Genomic DNA, 22,410 nt, shown 5'->3' on the forward strand with positions numbered 1-22,410 from the left:
CCACCTGGTCCTCTTCGCCACCTCCTTCTTCATCATAGTAATAAACATTGTCCCGGGTGTCATCTTCTGGGGGCAGTAAGGGCTCTTTGACCACCCGTTTCCTCCGAAGAAACAGCAGAAGCAGCAGAATCAGGACTGTAAAGGGGAAGAGACAGTGGTGAGAGGCGGAGCTCAGTAATTCTGTAAGCTGCAGCTGTCACAGAGCGAACCCCAGAGAGGCGGCTGTCAGACAACCCACGTGGTGATTCGCACAGCCCTGAAGACAACAAATCCAGCACAACAGACTGGACAATAACATGTGAATTCAAGTGTGGTCTTAAATTCACCACTGGATCTTAAACCGACCAGTGGAAACGTCATGGGCCAAGGCCACGCACGAGGCAGGAGCATGCTCAGTGTGACTGGGGATGAGGAAGCTGGCGTGGCTGCAGCAGGGTGAGTGAGGGGGGAAGAAATGTCGAGGCCAGAGGGCGGGGCCAGGACACGTGGACCACTGGCAGGATGCTGGCTTCGGTTCTGAGTGCACTGATGCCACTGCAGTTTTGTGAGCAGAATTTGGTCAGCCTAAATGTGATTAATATGTGCATCTTATATCAGTTATAGGGGCGAGGCATAGACTATTTAAAAAAATCACTTGGTATATTTCTTCTCTCAAGATAAAAATCATGTAAGCAAGTTTTAAAAGCTACTTTATCTCCAAGGTTTTCATCTGATCTTGGGATAGTTCTAAGATATATATAATTAACATTTAATTTTAAAAAATTAAACTATTTATGATAAGTGAAAAATATATGTAATTCAGTGTGTTTTCTTTACAGATGCTTGGGCCCAAATACCAATATATGATACCCTGAAGGAGCATTATTGTAATGAAACAGAAAATTACACAAACTTGGGGAGAAGATTCCTTAGAAGTACCCAACCTACCTATTCTTTCTGAAATGAGAAAGATTCCAAAATCTTATCCAAAACTAAGCAACTTAACTCCTGTGGCCATAATTCATTAGGCAGGAATACTGAGCACTTCCTTGGTGGGCCAAGACCTGTCCCAGCACGGAGGACACAGCGCTGAGGACAATGCAAGTGGCGAGTAGCCCCCATCCACACAGAGCTCAGAGCAAGTGAGAGCCAGAGAGAGGCGTGGCATTGCTCCTAGAAGGTTGCTTCTTATGGGAATATTACTTCAATGTCGCTTAAGAAACAGGCATCAAAGCACACCAGCCCACCCCAGCTGCACCAAAACCCCAGCATCCCCAGGGTCTGACACAAAGCTCAGCACTCAGTAAAAAATCAAATACTGCCTGACTATATAAGAACTCTCATGCCCTGGTGCCTCTCTAGAATGTTCTTTACACACATGAGTTCTCTGATTGCCCATCAGGAATAAAAAGCTGGAAATCTGAATCCTGGCACTGCTTCTGCTGTAAACGTTGTTTCACACTTGAACAAAATGTTCTCAGCCCCTGTGTCTGGTGAAATATACCCATAGCACATTTAGGTAATGCTATTATTAAAAATGCTATCAGTATTTTAGCCCTGGCTGGTGTAGCTCAGTGGATTGAGTGCGGGCTTGCGAACCAAGGAACTGTGGTTCGATTCCCAGTCAGGGTATATGCCTGGGTTGCAGGCCAGTTCCCAGCAGGGGACTCATGAGAAGCAACCACACACTGATATTTCTCTCCCTTTCTCCTTTCCTTCCCCTCTAAAGAGAAATAAAGTCTTTTTTACACTCATTTTTCTTCCCAGTTTTGAGAGGACACAGGCAGCAGATGGATGTACTGCGAGCATTCACTGAAGGTCAAAAAATCACCCCTTCTCGAACCCACTGAAGCAGCAGCAGCAGACTCAGTAACGTCTGTGCAGATTCCTGATTAAAAGCCCTCACGTTGGTCCCATTGCTCCCTCTAAGAACTGCCTTGGACTCCACTGGCCTCATCCTGGCCCTGCAGAGTGCAATCAAGCCGTCCTCTCTCCTCTGTGTCTTCGCTCGTGTTGGAACCCCCACAAATGCCGCTCGGCCTACCTGGATTCCACCAGCCCTGAAGCACAACCGTCCTCTGCCTGCCACCAAACCTTTCCTCAGACTCAGGGAACAGCCCCCTCTGGACTGCAAAGCATTCAGGACCTAGACCACTTTTCTAGCCTCTAAATTATACAGCGTCTTCAAAAAGCTTTCTAATTCACTTGTCACTGCTAGATTTCTGAAACTGTAAAAGCATCTGTGTCAACCCAAGGTAGGTTCAGGTGATATCAGTATTTAAAACTGTGGCAGAAACTGCCAAATTTTCCCAGTATCCTTTTTCGCCTGCATCCTTTCAGTCACTGATGCTGACCGTTTACCTCACACTCTATGCCTACCCTCTGCTAAGTTTTAATCAGGCACATGGTCACCCAGTTAAGAGTGGGAACTTCCAGGGGTGGCCGTGGCTGGGAAAGGGGGGTGTGGGTGACGGTGATATACGCAGGTGTGCCTTACCCTTCCTCAATCATCCCTCTTCTAGGACGGAATGTGCAGGCGGGGAGCTGGCTGGCTCTGACCATGCTGATGAGGGCAGCATCCCAAAGCTTTGCTCCCGAGTTGGTCCAAGGACCTGCTGAATCTAAGGCCCCACCCCAAGTCTACTAGATCAAAATTCTCATATATCAAAGAGGCCCAGGTGATTTGTATGCTCTTGAGCTTGAGAAGCACTGCCCTGAGGGACCGGAAGAAAAATCAAATAGGACTGGGCCCCCTGTTGATTTAATGCCATGGGCGGCCTTCCAGTCTCGGACCACTGACCTCTGAAACATTCAGCAAGTGAGAAGACTCCCCCATTCCAGAAGTCAAAACACAGTTGTCAGCTGTACTCACTTAGCAAAGCAAGGATGCCTCCAAGAATCCCCAGAATGGCGGGAAGCTGCAGTCCTGCTTCGGCATAATTCCCAGCCCGCCTACAGACGTTGACGGCCCCTTCACAGTCGCACACATACACTTCTAAGGTGGTCACCTGGTCTTTGTTCTGGTAATCTTCGAGCCTGAGATTTATTTTGTATTCACCCACCTCTAAGGTTTTCTTTGGCTTCAAAAGGAGAGATTCGTGTCCTAGAGGAAGCAACAAAAACAAATGATGGAGCCAAGGGAGCAAAAGAAGTTTACTATAGAGTAAGATTATTAAGGAACTAAAGATATTTCAAAACTGAGCAAAGAAAGCAGAGCTGCTTAGACTGCAGATTACCCTGAGCAGTATGTTGCAAAGTCGACCAGCAAAGAAAAGAGACCTTTGGTGGAACGCCTCAAATGTAGAAGGGACAAGAAAACAAGCATCAAATGAAAGGGAATTTCGGAAAGGGAGGTGAGGGGCGGGTAGGGGCAGGGGAAGCATGAGAGTCAGAGTGAAGTTTCTGAAATGAGCCTCAAGTTCCCACCTGGGTCGTTGTACTCGATGGTCCAGTTGACACTCGCCCCATGGGTTAGTTCTGCTGTGAAAGGAGATGTGTTGGGGGGAAGATCGGGATCGATGATGTTGATAACAAGAGGCTGTGGATCCCTCTGGCAGAACTCTACACTCCGAGGTTGTGGGACCGGGGCGTTGTCATTCACATCGGAGAGGACCAGGAGAAGGGTTCCCGTTCCAGTAGCAAGCGGAGAACCTAAGAGGACGTACAGAGGATGTGCCACGGCTCAGGAACTTTGACACGTCCCCGCTCCCTCCCACCAGACCGAACCCAGGGCTCATCTGGCTCTTCAGGGCCACGTGCCCACAGAGCCTCCTGGCCTGCCAGTCTCAGGGCATCTTCACTCCCGTGTGGGCAGGCCTCTGACATGCTTATTCCCCATTTTGATAACAATTATTCATGTTATTCCTCTACCAAGACCACCCCCTCCACTTCCTCTTCTTTACCTTCTTTAATTCACCCATGGATCTTCTACCACTCCAAAAAGTCCTCACTGTCCCCCAGCAGCTCTCCCTTTTCTGAATGTCTATGACTTTAAGGTCATTATCAAAGGGTGAGCCTTTTAAAAAATAGCTACAAGTTGCTCTCAAAATAGACTTGCAAGTTCATACACACTTCTGTTTGCAATTCTTCCACATCCTGATGGACACGTAGCATATGGTAGTAGAAAATGTAGCCACTCAGGAAATCGTCATCAATATTAGTGTGTTGTAGAGAAAAAAACAAAACCCAGGGGGCTGTATCACAAACCTGTAAATAGTTATACCTGGGAGGCAAAACTATAGTGATTACTTTTCCTTTTTATCTATTTTTGCAGGCAGTGCTTTAAAAATAACACATAGCATACAATGTACCATCTTTTTAAGTGTTAGTATGTTCATACTGTTGAGAAACAGCTCTCCAGGACTTTTCCAACTTGCAAAACTGAAGCTCTTTATCCACTAAATAACTCCCCATCACCCTCTCCAGTTCCTCGTAACTGCCACTCCACTCTCTGTTTGACTTTACTACCTCATGTTAGTGGACACAGACAGTATTTGTCCTTGCGTGACTGGCTTATTTCAATTAGAAAAACATCCTCTCTGTCCATCCATGTTGCAACATGTGACAGCTTTCCTCCCTTTTTAAGGCTGAATAATATTCCACTGTGTGTATGCACATTTGTTTATCCACTCATCCATGGGTGAATTTTTTATTTTATCATGTAAATTGTTTTTTAACAATGAGCAGGTATCAATTAAAATTTTTCATTAAAAAAAAAACCTTTTTTTTAATGAGCTGATAGATTTCCTGATGAAACTCCCTTCTCCTCTTAGACCTACACTGAGAACTGTTGAGTTAAGCACAAAATTAAGGAATAATTCAGAACAACCACAGCTTAGCCATTATTAGTTCAGGGGTCAGCCAAGTACGGCTTTCTGGCCAAACTAGGAAAACAGCTATGCTCATTCCTTCAAAGACTTTCTATGATACTTCTAGACTACACTGGCAGCCAAGACTACATGGACCACAGAGACTAAACTGTTTGATCCTTGGCCCTTTAGAGAAAGGTTGCTGGCCCTTGGTTTAGATGCCATCCCTTCAGCTTGCCTCAGGCCAGTGTGGAAGGCAGCTGGAGCAATGGGTTAGCTTTCCCTCTAAGCAAAAGCACTTTGCAAACAGAGTCCCGTCATGGCCTTACTCGCCTTTCCCTCTGCTTACCAGATTGTCAAGTCTGGAATTACTACCTCGGAAGGTTGAGGAATGAGAAAAGGGAAGAGAATTTAATCACAGGAACCGCTAGCAGGGTTTTTTTAACAGTAATTCTGCTTCTGAGTATCTATTTGTGGGAAACAGTTGCATGCAGAAGCATGTACAAGGACATTTACTTTATCACTCATGTAAATAGTGAAGAATGGAAAGCAACCCCAGTGGTCTTTTAATGAGCAAATGATTAAATTATACTGTATCCAGATTAGGGCATTTTATTGAAAAGATGTACAGGCATACCCTGTTTTGTTGTGCATTGCTTTTATTTATTTATGCTGTAATTTTTCCATAGGGAAAGCAAGACCTTCCACTGGCAAAATGATTGTAAGTCGCTATATTGTGGAGGTCTAGAACTGAACCCACAGTAGCTCTGATGCATGCCTGCAGACTGACAAGCTGCCCTGATACATCCCCGTGTCTTAAAAACATATATTCAAAACAATATGGACAGTCCTCAGTGTGCATGTTCTATGTTAACAGGCACTTTTTACATAAAATAACTCATGTGAATTCTAACAGGATATTACCATTTTGTCAGATAAAGGAACGGACATAAAAATTCAGCAGTTAAGTCCAAGGTCACGTAGATATTCAGCTTTGGTCCTCTGAGCTAACTCAAGCAGTCTGACTCCTGGAAGAAGTGGGGTTCAGGTACAGAGGGAACAGTGAAAAGGGACCCCTGCTTGACCCAAATTATTTGCATTTTTGACAAAGAGAATGCTTTTGTTTAAGAATAAAAGAAAAAGAAGGAACTGATGCCTCCAAAAGAAGGGGCGAGGGCAGGGAAGCGAGCAAGCGAGCTGAGGCGGCAAAGGCCAGAGGGGAAGGGTGTCCTTACCGTTGTCCGTGGCTATTATGAGGGCCGTATATGTGCTATTTTTCACATGCTCAGTGTTCTCTCTGTCCAGCTCAGCCCGAGTGGAAATGGTACCAGTGTCTGGGTTAATCTCCAGCCAGTTGGCAGTGTCCCTCCAAATCCGATACCTGGAAAGGCACGAGCTCTGGGTTAGAGAGGGAACAGCCATCCGCAGGTAGCTGATGAATTCTAACGTTCCTCTTTGAAGTTCAGTTCCAACTTCTTTCAATTTTGACTTTCACATTAAAAAAAAAAAAATCACACCTATACAAAAGTTGCCAGAAAAATATGCTGACCATTCATGCACCCTCCTCCTAGATCTACCCGTTGTTAATGTTTCACTCTGTACAAAAGCTGACATGCATACACTCAACGTTCTGTTTGGCTGAACCATGAGAATAAGTTCCAGGTATGATTTTCCCTGACTCACAAATACTTCAATATGCTATCTGCAAAGAATAAAGGTAGTCTCTAATATAATCAACTAGATTTTCAATGTCAGAAAACATAACCTTGATACAATATTACTAACAAATATGTGGTGCATATTCACGTTGTCAGTTTCTCTAAAATTGTCCTATACAGCAGCACCTCTGCCCTGATCCAGGACCCAGTCCAGGGTCATGCATGGCACTCAGGCGTCGTGTTTATTCGGTTTCCACCCACTTGGGACCATTCCTTAGCCTCTCTTTTCTTTCTTAAAACTAACATTTTGGAAGTATGCAGGTCAGTTGTTTCGTAGAAAGCCCCTTCATTTGGATTTGTCTGATTATTCCCCCATAATTAAATTTAGTGAAGCATTCGTGGGGCAGAAGCGAGAACACCACACCGGTGATGTTGTGTCCTTTTTGGTGCATCTCATTAGGAGGCACACGGTGTCTGCTTCTTCTTTTTATCAGGTTCCCTTTGATCACTTGGATAAGGAGGGGCCCCCAGGCTTCTTCATAGTGAAGGTATTATCTTCCTCTTTACAGTTAATCTATAATCTGAAGGGAGATCATTGTGTGCAAACTAACTTTCACCCCATAGATTCAGCATCTATGGTTGAATCTCACCTAGCTACGAGTACTGTGATTCTTCTGTATTTTTAAAAGCAAGCTCTTTCAGAAGAGCTCCCCAAAAGTTCTCAGAGGGCGTTGCCACCCAACACCTGTACCATTAGCGTTTGGAGATTTGGGGTGACACAGTAACCTGGGGATGGGCTGTTGCATTGGCATTTAATGGTAGGTGTGAGGGAGGCTAAAGCTCCTTATGGTCTTGCAGAGAAAAAAAAAAAGGTTTTATTCAAAATGCAGAGAGAGTCCTTTCCACCATCTTTCTGTGCTACCATAATGGTGTGTGTGAATGCCTTAGCTGCTGCCAAACGGAGAGGCAAATGCCAGGTTCTTACTAGGCCATGCTCCAAAGTCACTGTCTGCTTTCTAACATTGTCAGTTTGGTTTCACTGCACTGACAACCCCCGTGGGTTCCAATGGACCAAAAAAAAAAAACTCCATCAGAAGAAACAACAGCATATGAAAAACAGAGCTTTGCTGCTCAGTCATTCACGGGGGTCACGGAAGGGCTCGGAAAGGGAAGCAAAGAAACCGAAGGAGGTAAGGGCACCTGTGGTTTCATCCTCATTTCCTTAGAAGTGCAAAGCAATGACTTTCATAGAGTGGTCTTTATCCAGGGGTAAGGGCCTCTTCACACACTACTAACACGTGGTCCCTCAACTGGACCAAGAGAGGCTTTGAACTACCTATTTCACTACTGCAAGCTAAGATATGGAGCCAGCCGGAAGCTGTATAATCCGGGGCTTCATCACTGATCGTAAACACTACAATATTGCCTTTGGCTCTTTACTCTCCTTTTGCTCTTTGGTCAGAAACCCATCTTATCAGCTTTTACATTTTGGACCACCTGGAAGAATCCCTGGATTACAAGCAGTATATTGACTACAAGTACAAAATTACAGTATTTTAAAGCAAATCTCAAACATTAGAAGATTTCTTCTGTAAATACTTCAGTATATATCTTATATAGGTAAAAGTTTTTTTAAATATATGATCACAATGCCCCAACACACCCAACAAAAACTAATAATTAATGTCATCTAATGCCAAGTCTATGTTCAAATTTCTCTAATTGCCTCAAGGGTACTTTTTTCTTTTACTTATTTACTTTTAGAGAGAGGGAAAGGGAAAGAAAGAGAGAGGGAGAGGAAAAACATCCATGTGCATGAGACACATTGATCGGTTGCTTCCCACATGACCCCAGCCCGGAACTTGGCCCACTACCCAAGCATGTGCCTGGACTGGGAACCGAACCAACGACCTTTCCGTTCACAGGCCGGTGCTCAACCCACTGAGCCACACCAGCGAGGACTCGAGGGTACCTTTTATAGTTGGGTTGCTGAACCTGTATTCAAGCACAGTGTACACATTACAATTGGTTGATTAGTCTCAATACTCTTTAGAGTGGTCACCCTCACCCTTTTGCCACTTATTTGTTGAAGAAACGTCATTTGTCACACAATTCCCACATTCTGAATGTGGCTGTCCACTTCCTCCTGGCACTGAACTTGTTTCTTCATTCCCTGTAATTCTTCAAAGTCAGATCCTAAGACTTGATTAGATTCTGTTTCAACTTTTGTTTTTTTCTGAGATTTCTTTAGTGGCGCTGAACACACGCTACTGAATCTCATCAAGGAGCACATCAAGTTGAGCAGTCCCTGCTTTTTTCAGTGAATGTTAAAATTAATCAGAAGGTGTGGGTGTCATCTGCCTGGTTCCTCCATTTTAAAACTCCGCATTGTCCTTGACCCGGTGATGCCCAGAGCCATGAAGATCACTAACGGGACCCTTTACACAGCTCATCCTGTGTAGCGCGTGCAGGGTTAAAGGTATTTACGAGCCCTTTCATTCAGGGTAGAATGAACACTTCCAGAATAACCTCAGAAGTTGATGTCACACAAATTCTTTTTGCCTGTCTGTTTTAAGTTTCGTAAGTCACAGGCATTGAAGTCAAAACATAAACACCGTCCACGACAAGAGCACACGCAATTACCAAGCATGACTCTACTCTGGATTTGCGTTAACATTGTTACAAACAGTTCAGAGTATTATTCTGATCCATTCCTCTAAAGTAGATATTAACAAGTAGTAATCTCCCTCCCTGAGAAGTGAGCACGACCAGGAAGGCCTCTTCTACCCCAGGAAACCACACTGTCACTAACGAGACACACGTGCCATGTTTGGGCTCTAAACTTTTCCTGAGTCAAACCCAGCTCTCAGAAGTCTAAGGACATTGTTGCCCTTAGTTTTGTGTGTGTTTTCAGTGCCCGTGGCTGTAATTTACACTATAGAGGTGCCTTCAAGTTTAAAGAGAGCAACAAACTACTTCTAAACAATACCATGTATGTAAATTACAGCCGCATTCCCACTATACTACGTGAGCTCAAAGAGAAGGAGCACAGTAAACCTAGAATGGCTGGCTGTGGAGGGAATGGAGAAGGTGTAGGGAAAGCGTATAAAAAGAAAAAAAAATTAAAAACCAATTAAGAGAAGTGTCTTGCATAGACCAATGATGATAAAACACTGTGAACTAAGTATTTTCACCCTGGCTGGTATAGCTCAGTGGAATGAGCACAGTGGGCTGCATACTAGGGGGTTGCCAGTTCGATTCCCAGTCAGGGCACATGCCAGGGTTGTGGGCCAGGTCCCCAGTGGGGGGCATGAGAGATGCAACCACACACTGGTGTCTTTCTTCTTCTCTTCCCCTCTCTCTAAAAATGAATAAATAAAATCTTCAAAAATATATTTTATATATACACACGCATACACACACTCAGTTGCTGCAAGTCCGTTGAAAAACCCACACTTACGTTATCTTCTGTTCCATGAATACGTCCGGCTCTTGGGCAGTGTAGGATGTGATTTCCTGCCCCACTGGAAAGTCTTCAGGCACCTCCACTCTCTTTTGGGGGGGTATGAAAATGGGAGCTTCATTCACATCCATCACGTCCACAGTGACGGTGGCTGTGGACGTGGGCAGAGTGACATCAAAGGGGGCCACATTCTTCACGGTGACGTAGAGAATGTACTGCTGCTTGGTCTCAAAATCCAAGCCCTAAAGAGCAGAAAAATGAGTTTAAAGAATGTTTATGTCAACAGAAAAAGTGAAAGCCTTAACTATTACTGCTTTTGTGAACAATTTATCAGTGCTCCTCAAACCTGGCTGCACTGAAGTTGAGAACCCCAGAAGAACATGAACTCACGAAATCTGCAACAGCGAGCTTCGGCTAACGAACACCTGCACATGAACACCAGTTGGAATGTTCGCATCCTGCACAACAAGCTGTCCATAGACAGCAGAGGGACAGGAGATCCTGCTTGTCCCCCTCACCAACCCAGGGAGTTTAGAATCAGCTAGCAACCAGGTCAGATCCCAGCTGGGCCAGTTCCTACCTGTGCAATTTGGGCGACGTACCCTCTGGGTCTGTTTCTATACCCAAGTAAGTGGGAAAAGGAACTACCTCACAGAGGTGCTGTAAAGAGTAAACTGGGGATTTTTATGAAAGCCTTATGTAGCAGGCACTCAAATTACTAGGTTCTTTTTACAGGTGATAGATAGAATAATAACAAAAACTGGTGACATCCATGTTCAGTGGGAGATAAGATTATGTGCTAAGTAACTCAGAAATGAAGGGTCCTCTCACTGGCTTGAGAGGAAGTCCAAGTTGTGGGTGGGGCTGATCCAGAGATCTGTCAACTCTCTACCGTCGACAACCACCACCACTCAACTTCTTAGCTTTCAAGTCATCTTTTTTAAAAATTGATTTTGGAGGGACAGAAACATCAATTTGTTGTCCCACTCGTTTATGCATTCCTTGGTTGATTCTTTTTTTTTAAAAAAAGATTTTATTTATTTTAGACAAAGGGGGAGGGAGAAAGAAAGGGAGAGAAACATCAATGTATGGTTGTCTCTTGTGCGCCCCCTGCTGGGAACTGGTCCAAAACCCAGGCATGTGCCCTGACTGGGAACTGAACCAGCAACCCTTTGGTTCACGGTCAGGTGCTCAATTCATTGAGCCACACCAGACAGGGCCGTCGACTGATTCTTAAACGTACCCTGACTGGGACTGATCCTGCACCCTTGGGGTATTGGGACAACGTTCTAAACAAGTGAGCAACCCGACCAAGGCTCTAAGACATCATTCAAACACAGTCATATAAGGCCCATTTGTAAAATAATCCAGCAAAATAGCAGAGACCAGTAAACCATTTTTGCTCTCATTTGTAAAATAGATATGAGCTGTAGGCAAATGTTTCAGGGAAAGAACCTATTACAACAGATGGTACTTCCTTTTCAATTTTAGGGTGCTGGTCCTGACTTCTCATAGGAGCTTGAAGTGTCACTGCAGACCCCAAATGGTCCACAGCACCTGGGCGATCCAGCCACCCCTACCCCACCGGCACCACGCTAATCTGCTTAGAGGACACCGGGACCAGGGAGTGGGCAGCTACTAACAGCCGGGCTGTCAAGTTTCTGCATCGTGCCAGGCATCATACAAACCTTAGCTGTTTTCAAAAGGCCATCGTTGGTTACTGGGTCTGTGATGACAACAAATTGTTCCTCCTCATCATTTAATATGGTGTACACGGCCGCCCACGCCGGGGTATTGGGGACATCGGCATCAGTCACTTTGAGCGTAGTGATTACAACATTAACCTCGTTCTCAGGGACCTGCCCCTGGTACTGCAGAACAAAGGAGAAGACGGGTCACATATGACATCCTGAGACACGAGAATGAATGTAGGTCTCAGAGGGCTAAGGGAATGCTTTCTGAGCCCAGGTGTAGCAGAGAAGAGTCTCGGAGGAAGTGGTCCCTCCAGAGCAGGGCCCTTGCTTCCTGTCCATGGACCAGCTAGCTCTCAGGAGCATCCTCCTTCACCAGTCCCTGAACTGGCTTTGCAAGGCCCTGGCTATCCAAGCCCCTCAGCTCACTTTGGCCCAGTTATTGACTGAGTTAAAAAATTCTGCAATTCTTAGCTCAGCTTACAAGGTCCTACAGGACCCGACCTCACTTGTTTCTGCGCTGTTTTTACAGTTCTTGCTACACATCAAGCTTAATTCAATGCATTTTGCCTATGCTGGTCCCTCTGCCTCAACACTCTTCCACCCTCCCCATCTCACATTTGCCAACGTCCTCGAGTCTTACTATAAATGTTATTCACTGTCACAATGCCTAGGTGAAGGTGGTGGACACTGCTAATGGCCTATTGAACGTCCATTCTCTCCTTCTTCACCCACTGTATTGGTGGTGGCGACAACATTCCCAAATAAGACAGCGTATGGCCAGTCTTCCTTGGCTGACCGCAGTTGTTAGTGAGATATAAACAGAATTTGTAGGATGGGTCTTTCCAGAAATAAGAGGACTTAGCAACACCTTTTGCACCCCTTGCCCTTGCCTCCTTCCTGAATGAAGCGCACAGGTGGCTCAGTCCCAGCAGCCACCCTGAGCCACAAGGTGGCGCTGAGGATGGAAGTCAGGCACCAAGGTTGGTGGGACAGCAAGACAGTGGAGGCTTGGTCTCTACTGACAGAGCAGACTATCCACCCGGGTGTTTCGAACATAAGAGAAAAAAAGCCAACCCTTCTGCCAAAACCCCAGGAATCCAGACTCTGCTACTAACCACTGAGCTGCTTTCTAACAAACACAATAAGGTTTAAGGCTCTTTCACATGACTCAGCCCCTTCTCCTGGACTGCGTTTTGGGGCACAGTAAGTCATTTACGTTGTCTAATATCTCCATAGCTAGACTATATACTTCATGAGAATGACATCTCTGTCTGCCTTGTTTGTAATAATATCTCCAGTGTCTAATACAGTGTCTAATCAGGAAAACATTTAGGCACCAGACAGGGACAACTGCCACCCCAATCTGCTTACTTTAAAAAAAAAAAAAATTTATTTTTTAGACAGAGGGGAAGGAAGAGAGAGGGAGACAAACATCAATGTGTGGTTGCCCCTCGCAGGCGTCCCCTACTGGGGACCTGGCCTGCAGCCCAGTCATGTGTCCTGACTGGGAATCCAACCAGTGACCCTCTGGTTCACAGTCTGGCACTCAGTCCACTGAGCCACACCAACCAGGGCTCGATTTGCTTACTTCTTAGTCTAAAGTTCACTAGTCTGGGGAAAGTTTGCAAAAAGTTCACTCAGGAGCAGTTGTAAAGCGACAAAGGACCTTTCCCGGGAAACCACCCAGGAAGTGCAGAATTACCGTGCTTGGGTCGAAGATAGGAGAGTTGTCGTTGATGTCAGTGACCGTGATCACGGCAGTTGCAGTTGTGCTTAAGCCTTCACCTTGAAGGTCAGCAGCTTGAACCACTAGGGTATACGTCGCAATATTCTGTAGAGACCAAACACACCCGAGTTAGGACCGACAGCCGCATCAGCAGAGCCCATAGCACAGAAACAAACAGTTGATCATCTGCTTAAATGCTGGTCCGCCAGCCTGTCTGCCAGGCACGGAACCCCTGGCAGACGCAAAGCTCAGAGCACGACCGTCCAAGGGGTAGCTGGCCTCAGCAGCGTCCTGCGCTGCCCATGGACCTAACTAATGTGCATTTGCCCACAACCGCCTCTGGATCTCTCCCCCCTGACCTCACGGTCCAGGCCGGTGGTGAGCACGCTGATGACTCCTGTGTCCTTGTTGATGGTGAACATTTTGTGAGGCTGCAAAGGCTCTTGGCTAAGGATGCTGTAACCAATGGCGGCATTGTAGGTGTTCACTTCATCGTCTGCATCCGTGGCCGTGACCTGCATCACAGAGGTTCCTGGAAGCATTGAAGGAGAGGAAGATTTAGTCAAACTATGTGTGCCTCAGGGGCTGGTCAATACCGCTCAGTTCAGATGTGTCCACAGTGTGAAAGCAGGGCCCCGGGGACAATACCATGTCACTGCACCTCTGCTGGCTAGTTTCCAAATTTCTTACCAAAGTGCTACAGGAGGAAGAAAACCTTCCACCAGATGAGTGGTGTTCTGAGAATCCAGCTTTTCCAGCAGATGTTTTGGGTGGGGGTGGAGGTGAGGAGGAGATGGGGAATAAATAACCTGAACCATTTTCTCATGTCTCTTATACTGACAGAATAGCCTGAGAAGCAGGGGAAAAAAATCCCATGACTTCTGCAATTGGCTTCTCAGCCATAGCTTCCTGGAGAGAATGGGTCGTTTGAGACCACTGCTTTTAAGGTGGAAGAAAAATTTATAACACATGGGACTGTCAAAGGACTAGTTCCTAGAACATCTCAATAACTCTAAGAGTTTATAAGAAAGAGATAAACAGCTCAAGAGAATAAGGGACAAAAGACTTGAACAGATAAGCGGTAAAGTAAAAAAGAAACTCAAATGGCCAAACAAACATGTGATAAGATGTTTAGCCTGTTAATAATCAGAGAAATGCAAGTTTGAATGGCACCGAGATATAATTACCCATTGACTAAAGCCAGAAAGTCTAATAATTCCAGGACACACAATGCCTGTGGGAGGGTAAATTGTTTGGCCACCTTGGAAAACAGTTTAGGAAAGTAGGCAAAACTTCTAGGGGTAAGTAAAAACACACACGGTAGAAGATAAATTTTTTAAAAAGGTGGTTGGGGGTGGGAATAATTACCACAAAGGTCAGGGCAGTTCTACCTCTATGGGAAAGAGAAAAAATATGATCAGAAAAACGGTATGCGGGACTCAAACTGCTGGCAAGGATCTGTTTAATCAGGGGAGGCTGTTTTTCCAGTGCTCCCATTTCATACATGTTTTTACAGGTCAGGTGCTGCAGGCCTGCACACACACAGTACACACACACAGCCGCTTCCAAAGAAGTGCTATCTACCCACACGAAGGGCTTGACCCCAAACGCCAGCCCCCACTCTTCGAGGTCCAAAGAATCTGACTTCCTGGATAGTTGACTCCTTGTTACCTGGAAGAGCGCCTTCCATGACAGACCCCTCGAAGACCGGCTGGGTGAACTCGGGCCGGTTGTCGTTCTGATCTGTCACTGTGATCACAATCTCCATCGGGTCCTCAATTGCATTCCCGTTTGAAGACACCGCATGAGAGAAGAGCTGCAAGAGCCAAGTGAGTGTCATTCAGGCCACGAGGAGGAAAGAGGAAGTGGGAGAAGTGGCCTGACCAAAGAGTGGGCTCCACCTGGCGTCCCTCTCTTTCCCATGCTCCAGGACCCAAGGACAGGGACACCCACAGCAGAGGCCTTTTCTCGCACATGCGCTGCTGCTGCTTCCGCGAGACCACGACACCAGCTGAGGTCATGACACGTGCAAACCTTTAGGCTGGAGGACACGCCCACCAGGTCAGAGCTCCTGTTCCCCACACAAGGGCTGGGGAGCCAGACCCAGGAAAAAGATCCCGGCTTCCCTAAGCTCACTGCTACCAAGGCCCAGAAATGGGTTCTGCTCCCCAGCATCATCACTGGATGCTTCCTTCGGGTCAGGAAGCATCCTTTTAGCTCCAAGAATAGGTCGATATCTTGGGTCTAAACTCATGCATGCATTATGCATAAGGACTCTCCCCTGCCCCTCATCCAGGTTCTCCTGCCATTTATGCTTATCAATAGGTCTTGAGGTGTCCAAATAAGCTCCTCACACATCTGCAGCACTGGATCTAGGGATGCCACATGGGTTGACCAAAAGCTTTGGAAGGATGAGACCCCATCATTAACAACAAGCTTCAAAGAGATACTCACTGTGTACTTGGGAATCGCTTCTCTATCCAGAGGCATCGTCACTTTCAGCCATCCTGTTTCTCTTTCAATAATAAACACGCCAACAGGGGGTGTGTCAGCTCCCTGGCCAGTGATGCTGTAGAAAACCTGTGTTTCTTTGTCCTTGTTAGATTTGATCTGAAGACAAAAAACAAAAGCAGAATCAGCAAGGAAGGTTCCTTACATTGGGTCTTTCTCCTTCCCCTCCTTGGTCCTTCTCTGCCACATTCCTCCCGAAGAAATAGAGAACTTCCTTCTCTACCTGCACCAGGTTCTTCGGAAATGGGCCCTTCTCATTTTCTGGGCAGCTGATGGGAGGAATAACCCAGTCTCTCTTCTGTCTTCTGTGACCACGGCGGGAGTCAGGAAACGTGAGCACTTCCATCTGAAGCCCAGGGAGAAATTCCTAAAAGGAAAAAAGGTGAAGGACAAAATGAGATAATTTACAGCTAACACAAAACCCAATGAACAACAATAAAGAAGGTGTTCTCTTTTGATCTTTTAGTGTCCAGAGTTCAAGTACTCATGATGCATGCGCGATTACCAGTTTGTGGGTCTGACATTACTTGATAAGTAATGTCAAGCCCACAATATCACACACGTCATGCTTTTTAAACTTTATTTCTCAATTATAATTTACACTTAATATTATGTTGTATTAGTTTCAGGTGTACAGCATAGTGGTTAGATAAGCATATATTTTACAAATCACACCTGTCTTTTTTAACAGAACATTATACTACGATGATTTCATATCAGAACTTTTTCAACAACTGGACATTCTGGTGTTTTCTTTTTCTTTATGTTTTTCCTAGAGTTATGGGTCCCCAAAGTGGACTTATCAGCCAAAATAAGTAAATTTGGGGAATTAGTACTAAGAATTACTTTGTGATCAATACAAACCCCTTCATCTCACGAAGCCATTATATCTATACAGTTTCCATTTGTTTGAACAGAAGCTGTTAGGACACCCTCTGAGACTTGTATTGGACAGTTTTCAGAGGCGATAGTGATGACTTTATGCACACACAGGGAAATAAGATAGCTGGAGTTGGAAGGGAAAAAATCTCCCAAATTGTTTTAGTGTTCTAAAGCGATGAGTGGGAACACGGCAAAGGTTCCAGAAGACTATTCCATCTCCCCACCCTCTACACAGTCACTGATCATGGTTTGCCAAGCACAAGTCAAGTCCGACTTCCTGGCTTTTACACTGTGACTCAAAATTCACAAGACAGATATGAGATGAGACCAGATGTCCTCACAAAGTCCTTCCCAATTCTGCGTACTGGTCACACACACACCCATCTCCTAGAGAAGCAGCCCTGCCTCGGCCAAGGGCAAGCTCTGGAGCCAGACTGCCTGGCTTTGAATCCTCACTGTGGCACCTCCATCTCCTGGACAGGTTATTTAACTTCTCTGTCCCACAGTGCCCCATGGTCTAAAACGGGGATGATATGAGTACCCACACCTCATCGGACTCTTGGGAGGATTAAGTGAGGTACTAGGATTGCCAGTAGTATCCCAAACAGTAAGTGCTCAGTACCTGACGATGATGGCTACACTGGTTGGAAAACAGCACGTGATGGTTTGAACAAAGTCAAGTGTGGGGCTTGACCCCCAGCATAGAAACGAGTATTAAACTGTCAATACTGTAATCGAAGCCTAAAAACAACCCTTCTGCACAGCCATGGTGGCGAACAGGTGTGATACACAAACACAGATTCACCTGCTCCACTGAGGAGGAAGACAGACTGTGCCTCGCTGACATCAGGATTACAGGACGTTTTCAGGGGAATGATAATAAACAATGATGAACACCGTGCTGGCAAAACGTAACAGTGACATCTTCACGTGTAAAATTAAAGGGACTCATGCGTAAGCACACTGAACGTGGACCTCAGCCCTCAGACAAAAGGGTACATCAGAAAATCCGCACAAAGAAAGAGAAAGAACCGGAAAGTTACATCTACTCTTATTTTCTCCCCAGCTTTATTTGGGCATAACTGACAAATACTTGTACGTATTTAGGGTGAACAATGTGATGTTTTAATAGACAAATAAGATCAGGTCTAAAAAATGTATTCTTACACTAATGTAAAGAAAGGTAAGACTGTCATCCCTTCTCTGAATGAGGACCATCTAGCTCTGCGAGGGTCCCTTGAACTACAAAGCCACGTGGACTGCAAACCAGCTCTGGCAGAGCTGCTCCACCCACTTAATATCCACTCTCTTCTTCTTCTTTAAAAACAAAAACCTGTCTTCCCCCCTCCCCGCTGTGTGTGTGTGTGTGTCTGTGTGTGTGAACTTTGTATCCAGCAGTGTACCCAAGTAAAACACTATATTTCCTGTACCACACTTGCAGCTATGGGTGTCTACAAGGCCAAGTTGTAGCCAATGAGATATAAGCAAAAGTATTTCCTGAGAATTCCACAAAGCCTTCTTAAAAAAAAAACAGCTAGGCAATAAAGGGAGGAAACACATTTCTGTCTTCCTTTCTCCTTCTTGGCACCTAGAATGACGTTGTGATCGCAGGCGCTAGAACAGCCCCCTTGGGTCGGGAGGAATCCTTTCGGGTTGAAACCGTGAACTGAGGGGTGACAGGGCAGGAAGGAAAGAGGGAACCTGGGCTCCAGATGACTGTGGGGTCTCCACAGGGGCCACAACTGACCCTTAACCTGGACTTCCTTTACTGGCAAGAGAAATACTGTATTTTGCATAAACTACTGTGGTTTGTGTTTTTCCCTAACATTCATTTGAACCCAATCACAATTCAGCAGACATGGAGGCAGAGGCAAAGGTGGGAGGAAAAGCGGAAAAGCCAAGTTTAAAACTGTCTTTGGTCATAAGAGGCTTTCAAGCACAGCCTTTCTCAGCACAGACTCGCCGTGCTGAACTCATGTGAACTCCGGTCATTTGAATACTTGAGTCAGGGAGCTATGTTAATATAACTCTGCTAAGTTCCTTATTTCTCTGGTCTGTCCGATTACACCAGGAAGAACAATTGTAACCCATAAGGACTATTAAGTTCCCAGAATCTCAGGAATCTTTGGGGAGAAAAACAGGAACGAGCTCACAAGACCCTGGCACTTAGAACCCGTTCGACACTTCCAAGGCAGTTTCAGAAGCCACCAGAATGGCTCCCCAGAGAAACACTGGGGCAGGAAGCGCCACGGGAGCAGTTTAGAAACTGGCAGAGGCCTTCGGCTTCGGGTAATGACTCAGAACCCAGAAACACTCTTGCCAAGGACGGGGACAGGCATACATCTATCTTTTCATTCACGGCCAGTCCGTCTGTCTGTCCACTGAATATTCAGTGGCCTCCCGGCAGGTGCCAGACCCAGGGCCGGGCACTGCAATATACTGGGGGAGGGTCTGGTATAAATTACAGTCCAGTGATGCGAAAGCTTCCCACTGATTCTGCCCTTCCTTTGCCAAGACCCTCTCCACTAGAAACACAAAGAGCAAAATGGTCAGAGAACTGACCTCTTACTCATTCTTCCTCTAGGAAGGGAATGATAAGAACAGTCAACAATTACTGAGTACTTATTATATGCCTGGTGTGTTTCTAGCATTTCACATGTATTAATTCATGCAGTCATTATTATCTCCATCTCACAGATAAGGAAATTCAAGCATGGACTGAGTACCCATGGTTACTCAGGTAGTAAATGGCAGGGCTGGGATTCAGTCCCAGGGGCCACGCCCTTGCCCACTATTCTATACCACCCACAGAAATAAAGGTAATGACGTCTTCCCATCATTCCGCCTGATCACTCTCCACCCAACAGCAACAAAAAATCCCCAGCAAGAATCAGTTCAGCCCTGGCAGGTGGCTCAGCTGGTTGGAGCAACACCCCGTATGCTGAAGGGCTGTGGGTTTGACCCCCGGGGTCAGGGCATGTACAGGAAGCAAGGGATCAATGTTTTTCTCTCTCTTTTCCCCCTTCTTCTCTCTCTAAAAGCAATGAAAACATGTGCCATGGGGAGGAAAAAACAAAAACAAAACAAACACAAGAATTAGTTCAACTAGACTAATGGTTCTCAACTGTGAGCTAACTTTGCCCCCCCGGGGGGACACTGGCAGTGTCTAGAGACATCTTTGGTTGTCACAACTGGGGATGTGCCACTAGTAGCCAGTGGGGTAAGACCAAGGATACCCCTAGAGAGCACAGTGCACAGGACAGCCCCACAACAAACAATTATCCAGCCCCAAATCCGAATGGTGCCAAGCAGAGCAACCTGGATTGGGAAGCAAGACTGAAATCATAGCGAGCTTTTGTCGAGAGAAGCGCCAACGTACATCAGGATGGCTGTTGTGGCGGCGGTGGCGGTTGTCACGCGTGGCTGCCTTCAGTGTCACCTTGGTAGAGAGTTTCCTGCGGGTGGCATCCCAGGCGTGAACGAGAAAGCTCATCTCTGGACTGCGAAGTTGTAAGGGCCGTTTGACCGTCAGCACACCATCCACGCCCACTTTGATTCTGGTGTCATCAGAAACATAGACAGTCCTCGGCTGACCGGTGCATCCCTCGAAACTCACTGCAGGGCATAAATCACAGCGATTAAGAAATAGAGCAGACTAAAAACAAATGCTTTCCTTCTCTAAAAAGCAAACTGGACTCACCTACCAAAAGCCTGACTCACACAAAATAAGTACCAGCAAATCAAACCACAGTCTGGTGACAGAACCACGCCGATATCATGTTCTTCACAGTTAGAGGATCTGATTCTTCCCCTCAACTACTTGTGAAGGGAAACAGCAAACCCGCCTAGAAAGTAACTTCTCTTCTGCAACAATAAAAGGGGCTTCTCCTTTCAGATGGCTCTTTACAATAGGAAAACAAGCCACTAAAGCAATGGAGACAGAATACCTATTGAGTCCAAAAGTTAAGAGACTATGCTACATTTGGATGCCGTGGCGAGGCTGCATTTAAATAGTTTATGTCCCAGGCTGGGCAGCTCGATCGTTTAGAGCATCCTCCCAACTGATGCACATACAAGAACCAACCAATCAACGCATAAATAAGTGGAAAAACAAACTGGTGTTTCTCTCTTTTTCTAAATATCAGTAAAGTCAATAAATAGTTTACAACTCAATAAACAGTGGGAGGTAAGAGAGAGCCAGGAAGAAATACTGGTTGAGTATAGACTCTGGACCAGTCTCCCTGGGTTCAACTCCCAGTTCTGCTTACTAACTCTATGACTTTAGGAGAACTATTAGATCTCTTCATGCCTCAGTCTACCTATCTATAAAAAGAAGGTTGTTTTTTAGATACACTGGACAGTGTCTGGCACAGAAGTACTACATTAAAGTTTGTTAAATAAAAAATTTCAACCCCTATGAGTATTCCACCAAAAACATTAGTCAATTGTAGATATTTAATTAATGCTGACTATATGCTTATTATGCGAGACAGAGAGGTAATTCCTGCTTGCAGGGTGCAGAGGAAAAACTGATGGCTGTCACTGGAGACGATGGAGGTTTCTTTTTAAAAAAAATATATTTTATTTATTTTTAGAGTGATGGGAAGGGAGGAAAAGAGGGCGGGAAACACTGACATGCAAGAGATACTTCGACAGGTTGCCCCTCACATGCCCCCAACCAGGGACCTGGCCTGCAACACAGGCACGTGCCCTGACTAGGAATTGAACCAGCAACCCCTTTCATTCGCAGGCCAGAGCTCAATCCACTGAGCCACCCCAGCCAGGGCCAAAGAAGGTTTCATAGGATACTTCAACCTGATCTTACGAGGAGGCAAGTCAAAAACAAAAAGCAGAGGACTGCTTGGGTGAGGGGACTTATGACCCCTCACCCAAGCTAAAAGACAAAACTAGTTTAAAAAAAACTTTAGTTATTAAAGTACTAAAACTTTGAAAGTTATTAATACGCAAAGCTAGAGAAGCTACAGTGAAAAGCATCTGCACTAAAACATCAGAATTTCGAAGGGCTCATTCATAAGCTTTCCACCACGCCTTGTGCCAGAAACTGTGCTGGGCATCAAAACCATGAACACGGCTGTGTCACCTGCTCCAATGAACTTAGACTATGGTGGAAGAGATAGACACCAAAACCAAAAACTGGAAACGGCGATCAATGTCAGTGGATATAAAGAATGAGAGAGGGGCAGGGAGGTTTGGGGAAAGCGTAACTTGTATCGGATGGAGAGGGCAGGCCTCTCCTGAGCTGAGACTTCCAGGAACCAGTCTTGCAGAAACCTGGTTCGAGCCTTCCAGGCAGAGGGAATAGACCAAACTGTTCATTCTGGGAAATTTCAAGTTGGCCTGTTTGCCTCTCTTTCAAATAATTGCCCCTCACTCCTCCAGTAGAATTTGTATTTTGTTCAAGTGATATTTTTATAAAATTCCTGCTCTTCTTCTTATTTTACATAGCCAGACACCTCTACATACGTCAGGAGCTGGTCTCTGCCAGAAAGCCCCAAGCCGCCCATAATGCTCGAGCTGCAGTTTTCATTCCTGCCACCAGGGGGACACCCTTGCAAATGTTCCTGAAGCTGACAGCCCCACCCTGGCCAAAAAAACTAAAATTGTGCTGGGGGTGGGAAGGTAAGTACCACAAATAGCCCCATTTTGAAGATGAAGAAACTGAGGCCCC

At 45.7% G+C, this 22,410-nt stretch overlaps 1 protein-coding gene across 1 annotated transcript in view; it reads right to left on the minus strand.

Moving 5' to 3' along the window:
• CDH1 (cadherin 1) overlaps positions 1 to 22,410 on the minus strand; it is a 75,359-nt gene that overhangs the window by 4,425 nt on the left and 48,524 nt on the right. The window contains exons 3-14 of the mRNA XM_037162548.2: positions 20,101 to 20,336; positions 16,063 to 16,206; positions 15,783 to 15,938; positions 15,000 to 15,144; positions 13,688 to 13,860; positions 13,305 to 13,433; positions 11,597 to 11,779; positions 9,906 to 10,150; positions 6,023 to 6,168; positions 3,406 to 3,630; positions 2,852 to 3,082; positions 5 to 135 (exon numbers count right to left, since the gene is read on the minus strand). Of these exons, the coding sequence (XP_037018443.2) occupies positions 5 to 135; positions 2,852 to 3,082; positions 3,406 to 3,630; positions 6,023 to 6,168; positions 9,906 to 10,150; positions 11,597 to 11,779; positions 13,305 to 13,433; positions 13,688 to 13,860; positions 15,000 to 15,144; positions 15,783 to 15,938; positions 16,063 to 16,206; positions 20,101 to 20,336 (2,144 nt within the window). The remainder of the gene's footprint in view (positions 1 to 4; positions 136 to 2,851; positions 3,083 to 3,405; positions 3,631 to 6,022; positions 6,169 to 9,905; positions 10,151 to 11,596; positions 11,780 to 13,304; positions 13,434 to 13,687; positions 13,861 to 14,999; positions 15,145 to 15,782; positions 15,939 to 16,062; positions 16,207 to 20,100; positions 20,337 to 22,410) is intronic.

The sequence above is a fragment of the Artibeus jamaicensis genome, unplaced genomic scaffold (assembly GCF_021234435.1).
Source record: "Artibeus jamaicensis isolate MK-2021 breed Jamaican fruit bat unplaced genomic scaffold, CSHL_Jam_final contig_464, whole genome shotgun sequence".
Lineage (NCBI taxonomy): Eukaryota > Metazoa > Chordata > Mammalia > Chiroptera > Phyllostomidae > Artibeus > Artibeus jamaicensis.